The 12,169-nt window shown below is 48.0% G+C and overlaps 1 protein-coding gene across 2 annotated transcripts in view; it reads left to right on the forward strand.

Annotated features, from left to right (window-relative positions):
• The window catches only part of TTC28 (tetratricopeptide repeat domain 28), a 189,774-nt gene that overhangs the window by 143,262 nt on the left and 34,343 nt on the right, over positions 1 to 12,169 (forward strand). For both annotated transcript variants that reach the window (XM_075167455.1, XM_075167456.1), the window contains exons 7-12: positions 4,009 to 5,350; positions 5,729 to 6,252; positions 7,786 to 7,895; positions 8,209 to 8,338; positions 8,754 to 8,972; positions 11,021 to 11,186. In XM_075167455.1, coding sequence (XP_075023556.1) covers positions 4,009 to 5,350; positions 5,729 to 6,252; positions 7,786 to 7,895; positions 8,209 to 8,338; positions 8,754 to 8,972; positions 11,021 to 11,186 — 2,491 coding nt within the window. The remainder of the gene's footprint in view (positions 1 to 4,008; positions 5,351 to 5,728; positions 6,253 to 7,785; positions 7,896 to 8,208; positions 8,339 to 8,753; positions 8,973 to 11,020; positions 11,187 to 12,169) is intronic.

Below are 12,169 nucleotides of genomic sequence, written 5' to 3' on the forward strand. Positions count from 1 at the left end.
TTCCAGAATGTAGTCTAGCTGCCTGACCAGAAGGCTATCTTTTACTTTGAAGTCAATTATTATAGTTGTAAGAATGAGTCAGAATACTGCTGTTTTGAAGTGACAGTGTGTTTCTGGATCCTTCTTCCTTAAGTGGCCACAACAGATGGGTGACAGCTCAAGCAAACTAATGTGATAGCAGGCTCTGTAGGTGTGAGAGCACAGCTTTGTTCTCTGTTATGCTACTTGGTTTTGTCCTGGATATCTCCTGGTAAACACTTGCTCACTGTTTTTCTCCTTTCTTGGCAGTAAAGAGCCTGACTAAAACATTTAGAACTGTGAAGGCTTCATCTCTCATCCATCTGTGAATCTCATTTTTGTCTGTTGAGGAATGCACAAAGAGGGAATATATTCGGTAGGTGATGATTTTGAAGTCTGAGTGAGAACCTTTCCTTCCTGGGCTGTCCTTTGTAATTAGCCCTGGCAAATGATGGAAACACACCAGGAGGTGCTGTGTGGAGTCTCTTACCAGGTTCCTCTTTTCCCAAGAGCAACCTTAATTTTTTAGATGAAATTCTGGGAATTTGCTTGAGCAGGGCTTATGACAGAGAGCAGCCTTTTTGGTGGGCGTAGTATCCAGGGTGAAACTCCATCCGTAGCCTCTCCAGAGAGTGGCAGCACTGGCTGTTTCAGTAACCTGTTGCCCTAACCTCTAGTATGAATTTTACTTCTCTGGCTGCCATTTGCCTTTCAAAGCCATACTCTGTGGTTGGCTTGCCATCTTCCTCTCCCACTTTCCTTCTCCTTCATGCGGGACAGGAGAGGTTGGTGTCCTGGGGCAGGAATTCCTATTATCTCCAGCCCCAGATACTCCCTTTCTTATCTATCCTCAAGTATAGTATGAGAGGCAGTGGGAGAGAGTCTGGGTTGGGCCAGCATCCCTGACACTCTTCCTCCGATGTTGAGGGAGAGAGGTAATTACAGTGAGCACAGGACTTCTCACTAGCATCTTCGTCTTTCATCCACCGCTCCTGTGGACACAGCTCCTGAGTTGTCAATGGCATTTTAATGGTGACCACTGTGCACTGACTTCTCTTATTCCTCACAGTGAAGTGGAGTCTCTTCAGGGTACTTAAGCTTTGGGGCTGAGCTGTGGCATCCTGTCTGCGCACTAGGGCCTCCTAAATGACCTTGGGATACCAAAGATTTTTCCTTCTCCGTGAAGTCTGCTGAGTATTTGCCAAAATAATCTCCAGTGCTACCAGAGGTGTTGATCCAAGGAGGCTAAGAGGGCTGAGATGGAAAAATACGGAGAGGAGCTTTGTGACAGGAGTAGGGTTAAACTAAGAGAAGTGAAAGATGCCTCCTGAGGCATTGAGTCCAGTCTCCTGTTATTGCGCATAACGTGTAATGCTAATACCGTGATTCATAAACTAACCACATGCCACTTTAACAGTAATGTTTTGTTTGCTTCGCTATCCTAGGGCTGTTCTGGAGCCTTGGCACTCTGATGGTGAAAATAATTTCTAGAGTTGATGCCCCTCTGTGGTTACACCAGCATTAGTCTGTAAATTGATTAACTCTTCTGCATCCAACAGTAATCGCATTTGTCTTTCTTTACTGGAATACATCAATGCACTGGATAGCTCCTTCTCTTCTCGTTTCTATATGATGACTCCCTGCCCTTGTAGTCTTGAAGTGCGTATCTTTGCATAGTTTACTGCTGATTTTCATCACCCCATTGTTGTTGCGCTGGTACACAAGGTTGTCCAGTCTTTCCTCCATAATGATCCCCTCCTTCTCTGTGTCAGCAGTGCTTCTTAACTGGGTTTCATCAGTACATCTCAAGTAGCCCTCGCTTCCTTTGTGCCAAAGTCACCACTAAAAATTTTTAATAAGGTTTGTCCTCTTTTCTGCTTTCTGACTCTTAATTAAGAGGAATCTCATCAAAGAACAAGTTATCTAGGCAGTCAGCTGAACTCAGATTTGCTTTTAACCTGTTTTCTGTCCTGTCTCTCCCTTTTACGGTCACTTCAAGCTGAGTGCTTTCCCACACCTGATTCCTCGGAGGAGATGGAGAGTGTTGCTGGTGGAGAGCAATGGCAAGCCTTGTCTCCTTGAGACAGGATGTTTAGCAGTAAGAGCTTAGGAAAAGCTTGCTCCCCTTATTCTGGAAACCCTGGCTTTTCAGAGGTGGTTTTCAATGAGCTGTGTGTTTAGCTTTCTCGCAGGGGAGGCCCGCCGCATTACGTCTCGCTGGGCCTGGCCTGGCTGCCCGTGCTGGAGCTGAGGCACCCCGAGGTGCTGCCTGGGAGAGAGACAGCGTTCGGGAGACAGGGTAGGGAGCGCGGGCTCCTTGGGGCAGAGCTGGTTCTCCCTGCTTCCAGCTCGGACACCTCTTGCTATTTCCGGGGGAGATATTTAGCTAATTCCATCTTTTTTAGTTTCTGAAGCAATGGGATGCTTTCACAGTGACTGTTTTTTGCAGTTTCTAAGTTACTTACCTTTGTATCCAATCCAATTCCACCCCTTGTAATTACTTTTGTGTTGTCTGCAGAGATCGGTGGTCTTTCCTGTGAGCGCTCTGCTGTGTGCGGCAGTGTGGCTGTACACCGAGCCCCAGCACTGGCCGTGTCTACAGATAGGTGGAGGGCCAAAATACTCACGTGGGGTCACTTAGCTTAGTTCTCCCATCCTTCCTGCCACCGCCTTCTCTCTTCGTACCGGACAGAATGCATCAGCCAGAGATGCAATAGCTAACGCTGTTCAATTAGAGCCGCAGGCTTGTTGGAGCTGAGGAAGGATTTGGCCAGAAGCTGGACTAAGACACCAGGGCGCCAGTCCCTTCTGCCACGAGCTCTAGCTTTGATCACGATTGCAGTGTGTGGGGGGAGAAATGAACTGTTATCGGTTTGCTGTTTTGATCCTATTTTGTTCTGCCCGTGTTTTCTAAATTGCCTTCTCTTGAAGCCTCATGTTAGTAGGAAAGTGAGCAGAATTTTTGAATGACTTGCTTTGATAGAAATACAGGTAATCCAGCCAGAATGCTTCATGCTGACATAATGGAACTTGGGTTTTCAATCCTACATGAGTTTAAAAAATCAATCTGCGAGGTCCAAATTGCCTCAGGAGAGCAAATTTCAGCCCTCATGTTCCAGGCTCACTTGGAAAGCCTTTGTCTTAAGTTTCTCTTTAAAAGTACAAACCAAGAGGCGGCTGATGCACAGAGCCTGATCACAGCATGCTGCGCTTGCCGGCGACTGGGGAAGGCAGCTGCCTCCTGACCCTCCACACCTCTTGTCCCTCAAGATGTTGGTTGTGGTACGGAGATGGAAGTTGGAAGCTGTTTTGTTTTAGGGGCAGGGAAAGACCTGAAGTTGTCTTCAGGTATCAGGTAACTGTCACAAATCTGCAGGATCAGGTAACTGCGTTTGCAGGGCCTCCTTCAGTGGCTCCTGGATCTCCAGGCCTGTTCACGAGTGTTTGCAAAGGAGCCACAGGTATTATTATCACAGAGTTTAATTGAAGCATAAGTTGTAACATTAGCAGATTCAGAGCTCCTGTTCCCATGTCTCATAACAAGTACAAGATGATTTGACTGAAATTGAAAAGCAAATGCTTTCTCACTCAGTGTGTCGAGTATGAGCTCTGGAGTCATCAGGTATCACTGATGGAAAAAAAAAAGTAGCATAATTAAAAAAGAAAACGGGCATTTTATAAGGCCAAACTGCCCAGTTGTTGTGGTGAATGTGTGCTTCATGTGTAACATAAAACCTTCTCCAGGACTTGCCTGTTAGGAGCGAGGAAGCAGTCCACTTCAGAAGGGCTGTGCCATGTCAGCTGTGCTGGGGGACGCATCAGGGTGCTGCGGGGAAGGGATGGGGTCGCCTGCTGTAGAGAGTCTGGGGAAAGGGCCAGGCCGTGAGCTGCCGAGGGCTGGGCTGCAGGAAAGTCCTGGCATGGTAAGGTGTTGCAGAAGGGTTAGCACGGAGGAGTGTTTTTGTTGAGCCTGTTTCTATTATTTTTCAGGAATCATTCACCAGATGAAAGGCGACTATGACACTGCACTGCGGCTGCATAAGACACATCTGTCCATAGCTCAGGAGCTAAGCGATTACGCGGCCCAGGGCCGGGCCTATGGCAACATGGGCAATGCGTATAACGCTCTCGGCATGTATGACCAGGCTGTCAAGTACCATCGGCAGGAGCTGCAGATTTCTATGGAAGTAAATGACCGTGCCTCTCAGGCATCTACACATGGGAACTTAGCAGTTGCCTATCAAGCGTTGGGTGCCCATGACCGTGCTCTGCAGCACTACCAAAATCATCTCAACATTGCCCGGGAGCTGCGAGACATCCAGAGTGAAGCACGGGCCCTCAGCAATTTGGGCAACTTCCACTGCTCACGAGGAGAGTACGTGCAGGCAGCCCCTTACTACGAGCAGTACCTGCGCTTATCCCCAGAGCTGCAGGACATGGAAGGGGAGGGGAAAGTTTGCCATAACCTTGGCTATGCCCATTACTGCCTTGGGAACTACGAGGAAGCTGTTAAGTACTATGAGCAGGATCTTGCCTTAGCAAAGGATCTTCATGACAAGCTGAGCCAAGCCAAAGCCTATTGCAACCTGGGCCTGGCCTTCAAAGCCTTGATGGACTTCAGCAAAGCAGAGGAGTGTCAAAAGTACCTGTTGTCCCTGGCCCAGTCTCTGAACAATTCCCAGGCCAAATTCCGAGCTCTGGGGAACTTAGGGGATATTTTTGTCTGTAAAAAAGACGTAAATGGTGCAATAAAATTTTATGAGCAGCAGTTGAGCTTAGCCCATCATGTTAAAGACAGGAGACTGGAAGCCAGTGCCTATGCAGCCTTGGGCTCTGCATACAGAATGATACAGAAGTGTGACAAGTCATTAGGTTACCACACACAGGAGCTGGAGGTGTACCAGGAGCTGGGAGACATGCCGGGTGAATGCAGAGCACATGGTCACCTTGCTGCCGTGTATATGTCACTTGGGAAGTACACCATGGCCTTCAAGTGTTATGAAGAACAGCTGGAGCTTGGGCAGAAGTTGAAGAACCCCAGCATAGAAGCCCAAGTCTATGGTAACATGGGCATTACCAAGATGAACATGAATGTCATGGAGGAAGCTATTGGCTACTTTGAACAGCAGCTGGCCATGCTGCAGCAGCTCAGTGGAAATGAATCTGTGTTAGATCGGGGCCGAGCATATGGGAATCTGGGAGATTGTTATGAGGCTCTGGGAGATTTTGAGGAAGCTATAAAGTATTATGAACAGTACCTGTCTGTGGCTCAGAGCTTGAACCGTATGCAAGATCAGGCAAAGGCCTACCGGGGCTTGGGCAATGGGCACAGGTAAGGAGCACTGCATATGTATTCTAATGACAGACAGTGAAGTACAAGTGCAAATGGATGCATTGTGTCATTGATGGGGTGTGTCTGTGTGGCCATTGTACACATGCACAGGGATGTGGCATAGGAGCGAGTAACAGAGTCATCTGGGTGCTGAGGACTCTGCTCCTGGCTCAAATAATGAAGCTGACGTTGCTCTGCCCTGAGAGGAAGAGTTTATAGGGTGGCAGAAGGAGGATTCAAAGGTGCCGGGGATGTCTCCTGGGGGGGAGTGTTTGTCTCTGCCTGAAAGGTTTGAGCTGGCCTCTAGAGGAAATGACAAAACATCTTCTTTCAAGAAAATACTGGCAAAATAAATGCTGTTGTTTTCTTCCCTTGTAGGGCTATGGGAAGTTTGCAGCAGGCTCTGGTGTGCTTTGAGAAGAGGCTTGTGGTGGCACATGAACTGGGGGAGGCATTTAACAAAGCCCAGGCTTACGGGGAGCTGGGGAGCCTGCACAGCCAGTTGGGGAACTACGAACAAGCCATTTCTTGCCTAGAGCGCCAGCTGAACATTGCTCGAGAGATGAAGGACCGAGCTCTGGAGAGCGATGCTGCCTGCGGCCTTGGTGGGGTCTACCAGCAGATGGGAGAGTACGACACAGCCCTGCAGTATCACCAGCTAGACCTGCAGATTGCAGAGGAGACCAACAACCCCACTTGCCAAGGCCGGGCCTACGGGAACCTGGGCCTGACCTATGAGTCCTTGGGCACCTACGAGAGGGCGGTAGTTTATCAGGAGCAGCACCTCAGCATTGCAGCACAAATGAATGACCTTATAGCCAAAACCGTGTCTTACAGCAGTCTGGGGAGGACTCATCATGCCTTGCAAAACTACTCTCAGGCTGTGATGTACCTGCAGGAAGGTAAGAGGCTGAATTATGCAACACGGCACGTAGTGGTAGGTGTGGGGGGATAGGAGGGAGGCCTGAAGACATGGAGAGAAGTGAGGTACTGCGAGTGTGGCACTAAGAGGATGTGTTTGACAGTGGCCTTTGATGCAAAAGCTCTTGCAGACATCCATAGCTACTGTTGAGCATCCATGTGAGTAGCTGTCCAAGCGGGCTGTTGTGGTCAGCACGCCGTGTCAGTCGGAGCCTTCCTGGCACCCTGCAGACAAAGCATTGCAAAGCACAGTCTATGCCTTCCTGGGGGAGTCTCAGCTAGCTCTGAGCTCGAATCCAGACTGCACCTGTCAGAGTCTCTCTGATCCTGAGAGCAGGTCTCAAACCGATGTGTGCATTGCTGATAGCCACCTTGCTTTTCCTTCTGTGTTCCAGGGGGATTGAGACCAGGTGGGTGAGAGTCCTCTAAGGTGTGAGTGAAAACAAGTTGTGTTTGATAAGGAGGTGAGAGAGGTTCAGCCCTCAGTGTCCGGAAGCCATCTGCTGCTGCTGAGTGCCGGGGCCAGCACTGGCTTTTGAGCTGTGCTGCTGCAAGGGATTCCAGCATGCAAGCAGTATCTGTTCAAGGTGGTGGTCTCTGATGGAGGAGATGAGCAGCGTAGCTGGAATGCATGAAGCTGGAAGCCGAAGGATTAATTACATCAGTTAGTCTGGTTTTCCTGAAGCTGACCTTGGCAGGATTCCCGTATGCTGAGGGAATTCAATTAAGTTGGAGGGGGAGAAATTAAATACAGCTCCTTCTCCTGGTGTGACACAGAATTCCTGAAAAACCTGCAAATGCTAACTGCTGCTGAGCATGCCGCATGAGCATGGTCATGGCCAGGGCCCCTGCTCCAGTCTGTGGGAAACCTGAGGTGCCTAAGAGGAGGCATTCCTGTTGTCAGCAGGGCCCACGGAGGCGAGAGTTTTGGAGCGTGGTGGAAGGGGGTACGACACAGAAGGTGCTGCTGGAGGTGAAACGAGCTCCAGGTCGTTCACGCCAGGATCCTGCCCTCTGCTTTGCCTCAGCACATAAACCATGCAGAGTCTGCCAGAAGGCTGGGGAGAACCGGTGGGAAACTTGCCAGTAATGTGGCAAGAGGTGTCTTTTCTGGCAGTGTTTGGCAGCTCGGTGTGGTTTTGTTTGTCTGTGTGGCTTTTAAGGTTTAAAAGTCGAACTTCATGATAGGGGCTTACTGATTGTGTCTCAGGGGACTGCACCCTAACCTCACTTAGGAAGGTCTTGGTCCATGGAAATGCCTGTCTTGCTGAGGCATCTCTCACACTGGTGCTGATTCAAGCATCAGCAGCAACTGCCCGGCGCTGGCACTGCCCTGCTCGGCGTCCCACCATTCAGCAGCTCCATGGCTGTCTCTGCCTGCCACAGGAGCCCTGGAGGCCTGGGGCCCACCTGAGCCGACAGCCCGCCAGGCTGCTGAGGGGGAAGAAGTGCTCCACCCGGCTGCCGAAGCCCCTTCTCCCCTTTGGCCCTCTCTCATTCTGACTCCTTTTCAGGACTGAGGCTGGCAGAGCAGCTGGGACGCAGAGAAGATGAAGCCAAAATCCGCCATGGCCTCGGCCTCTCCCTCTGGGCGAGTGGGAACCTGGAGGAGTCTCAGCACCAGGTATACTGTGGTCTGCCTCGTGCTGGAGGGCTTGTGTCCTCTGAGCCCTTTGGGTCATTCCTGTCCTCAGGGGAGGAAATGTCTGCTGCATCCTGGGGAGGGTGTGTGATGCACTGAGCTGACTCAGGCCCATGTGCCTTCCTGCTCCATCCGAAGTCACCTCCCCTCTGCCAGGGATGCTGCCATCCTGAGGGGTTGTCTGAGGCAGACCTCCCCTGCCTGAGAGTGTGTTGGCCCTGGATCCTCGTGCTCTCCCAGCCAGGGCTTTGTGCCGTGTCTGTAAGGAAGTCACCATGGCTATTTTCCCTCCCAGCTGTACCGGGCCTCGGCACTGTTTGAAACCATCCGACACGAGGTGCAGCTGAGCACAGATTACAAGCTGTCACTCTTCGACCTGCAGACATCCTCCTATCAGGCCCTGCAGCGAGTACTTGTCAGTCTTGGTAAGAGATGCCATCATGTGCTGAGTCTGAACTCCAAGCTCAGGCCAAGAGTTCAGCTGAAGTTGTGGGGAGGCAGTTCACGATACATCCTTCACTCCTCATCTGTCCGACGCAGCACAGTGTTTCTTTGCCAGGACAGAAATAAGGGTCTCCTGCTTTCAGGCACCTTTGGATCTTCTTTCTTGCTTCCTCCATTCATTTGCCTTTCTGTGGCTCATTTTCCCGTACATTGTGTGATTGCCTGCAGCCAAGATGACTGTATTCCAGCGCAGAGGCTACTCTTTCCAGAAATGAGTGCTGTGACCCTGCTTCCCCAGGTTTTAGTTCAGGTTGGGATAGCAGTTGTCCCTGTTCCTGCACATTGCGCTGCAGACCACGTTGGTGTCAGGTCTGAGAGGTGGCTTTGTCTTTTCAGGTCACCATGATGAAGCTTTGGCAGTAGCAGAGAGAGGACGAACGAGAGCATTTGCTGACCTGCTCGTGGAACGCCAGACTGGGCAGCAGGACTCTGATCCCTATTCTCCAGTAACCATTGACCAGGTCCTGGAGACTGTGAATGGCCAGAGGGGACTTGTTCTCTACTACTCACTGGCTGCAGGTTATCTGTACAGCTGGCTGCTGGCTCCTGGCGCAGGTGAGGTCCTTTTTGGAGATGAGGGCCTGTGAACAAGCCTTACAAAGGGAGAACTGTACTATTTGTAGCTAGGAATGAATCTGGGACCAGAGTGAATGTACGAGGGAATCCTTTCCACTAGTACCTTGGAGCTGAATAGACTGAAAACTGTGGCATAGTCGCAGCAACAATGACATAGAAGTGCTTATTCAGAGCTTTGATGTTCACCTGGAGATGGAAATGTTTCATGTGTTTAATATTTCCATTTTTCAGCCTCCAATGTGTACGTATTTCCCGCAGGGCAGAGCAAAGCAGTAATGAGATGATTCCAAGTATGTTGGCTCTGTGAGAGTCTTCTGTGCATAAGAATCCCTACTTTAATTTTATTTCTGTGCTTTATCCCTCCAAAAGCTTTTGACATTTATTCACTAAAGTGGATTGCAGAAAACAGAAGGGCGTCCCCACTTTCTGATATGCCATTGAACTGCCTGATCCTCTGAATTCTCCTCATATGAATGTGGAAATACTTACCACAGAGGAGCAAGGAGGATTAATTTGAAGAGGATTGCTTTTTCAGACAGCTGTTGTTCATTATCTAATAAAGCGATGACTGTAAATTTTCATGAGTTCTTTCTGGATATAATTTAATAATTGCAGCCCTTCACTATGACAAAGCTGAAGAGATAAAAAGCACTATTTAGGTTGCAGCAAAAATGCTTTGGGAAGGGAAGCAAACATCCACACATGTCAGACTTCAGATGGGGTGACAGTGATTGGAAGATACGCTTTTTGGGGGCATTTTGCAATGTTGCATGTGTGAGTGTAAGATGGTGCTATGCATCCAGTCACCAATTAGCTCTTCAGGCCTGTAGTTTGCACAATAAAGTGCCAGTAATTCTGTAGTATTAATATCAAGCTGAGCTTACTAAAAGTATATGGATCAGGAGTGTGGGGTTTGCCACTAGGCTTCATGACCAGTCTCCTCCTTGCCCAAACTGGGTGTTGCAGAAAAGCAGTTGCACTCTTCAAGTCCATGGGTTTGTGACTACCTCCTTGAAGGCACTGTCAGGTGTTGGGAAGGAGGGGGACTGTTACACTTCCACTTGAGCAGCTTTGCTGGGAAGCTCTTCAGTAGTGACTCCAGCCCAGCCACGGTGACCTCTTCTTGTTTCATTAGTGCTGATGGAGAGAGTAGCTTCAGTGGCAGCCCAGGATCCTCATCCCACTGAGATGGTACCCTTAGAGCCTCTTCGCTGATTCTGTATTTGCTGCTGTTGCTGCAGGAGGAGTTGCTTTATTCTTTATTCCTCCACTCTTCTTAACTGGTTTAAGAATTTACACTGTCAAGGCAAACAGGGCATCAAGAGCAGCCTTTTACTGTTAATCACTGTAGAATTAATTATATCAGGAAGGATATGCCAGTCTGAGTGGAGGAAGGTTTTATCTGCAGTAATAGTTGAATTCTTAACAAAACAATAAGTGTCCTTTATTTGGTTTACCCATTGTGAAATGCTATCTTTTAATATTTTACTATGCATTAATCCATCTTTTTCTTTCTTTGTATATAAAGTATTTTCATGCACATAAGTGAAATGAAAAATCTTTGTGTGATGTGAGGAGGTTCTGCTGTAGTAGTAACACCTTTGTTCAGCATTTGAGCCTTGTGTGTTCAATATATGTGGTCAGAGGCTATTAATAGGTATTTTTCATGTGCATCTATTGAAATGCGAATTACTCTGGTAGGTGCTTGTAAGAAAGATCTGTTTTAAAATTTATATGAAACTGCTGCAATAGCAAATGCATTCTGAGCATCTTATAAAAGCACTGCTCTGCCTTCGTACCTTTGAGCCATCATCTGCAAAGTATAAAACCAGATTTTAAAAGCAAGGCTGTAATACAGAATGCTGGAAAAGCCCTGTGGAGACATGGCATGGAATGCTTTGCCCCAGTTGTACTAGAAATGCCAAATGCATTTCTAGTGGCTGTGCCTTCCTAGACAGTTCCTAGACAGTTGCTGGCAGACTTTTCCTGTCCTGCAGAAATAACCTCGTGATTCTGGTGCCTTGCAGGAATTCTGAAATTTCATGAGTATTATCTGGGTGACAACCTCACAGAAAATGCCGGGGAATTCCATGAAGCCAACAGTGTGACCCTGCAAACAATAACAAACTCTGCGCTGGAACAGTACATCTCAAGTGTGCGGGAGGCTCTGGGTGTGGATTCCTACTATACCCGGTAAGTTGGGGAGAGGGGGGGGTTCTAACATCCTGGTTCCCACTCTCCCACCGGAAAGCAATTTATAACAGTCTGGGATGAGCTAATTGGCCAAGAAGTCTGAGAACTGAGAGTCAGAGCAAGGGCAAATTTTCATTGCAGCAACAAAAAAATTGCTTTATTTTTGTATGGCTATTTTTCTGCCAAGTAACTCTATATGCACATGCAAATAAGATTTGAACCCATAGGCTGTGTAAGTCTAGATCCAACCCATAGATTGGATGAGGAGTCAAATGCCATGTCTGACTGTATATGGGCAGATTCCATCCTACTTACAGTTTTCCAGTATAATTAATTCCCTTTCAAAGTTTTACTTACAAAAAACTGCAAATACCGTAGGAATTCCAGTCCCCCTCCAAATATGTTCCTTTGTGGCTATAGCCGAGTAAATAATCTACAATTAATTAATCAGTCTGATGAATTTCAGCAGGGGGAGGAACCTTCCTCCAATCCATTACTCAGATAGGTCCCACAACTGTTTCCTCATTTTTTTTATCCTATGGATTTATCACAAGTCAGGCTTTTTTGCTTATTTATACTCAATCTCATGACCTCTCATGGTATTTGGTTTGATTTATTGATTGGATGAGTACGAATATAGTTTCCATGCTGATATTTACAAGTAGTTTTTCTCTGAATGGTTCTGTCTGAAAAGCAGAGTTGGGGATGTCCCTGTCATTGTATGTTCTTTGTGAATGAAGCGTACAGGGTAAAGGGTGTGGTGACAGTTTAGCTTGCTGTTATAAGTGAAGCTTGCTACGTAGTCATAAATTGCTTTACTTTGTGTGAGTTAGTAACGCATCGGCAGTTTGCATGTCTAGTTTACTACTAGTGCAAAGGAGACCTAAATGTTTGTGTTGGCTGATTTGTTAACCAGCCCCCAAAACTGGTGTGAGTGGAGGCACTGGCTCTTTTAGGTTATACTGTGTTTTAGTCTTTTTTTT

Source organism: Calonectris borealis, chromosome 18, assembly GCF_964195595.1.
Source record: "Calonectris borealis chromosome 18, bCalBor7.hap1.2, whole genome shotgun sequence".
In the NCBI taxonomy this organism is placed as follows: Eukaryota; Metazoa; Chordata; class Aves; order Procellariiformes; family Procellariidae; genus Calonectris; species Calonectris borealis.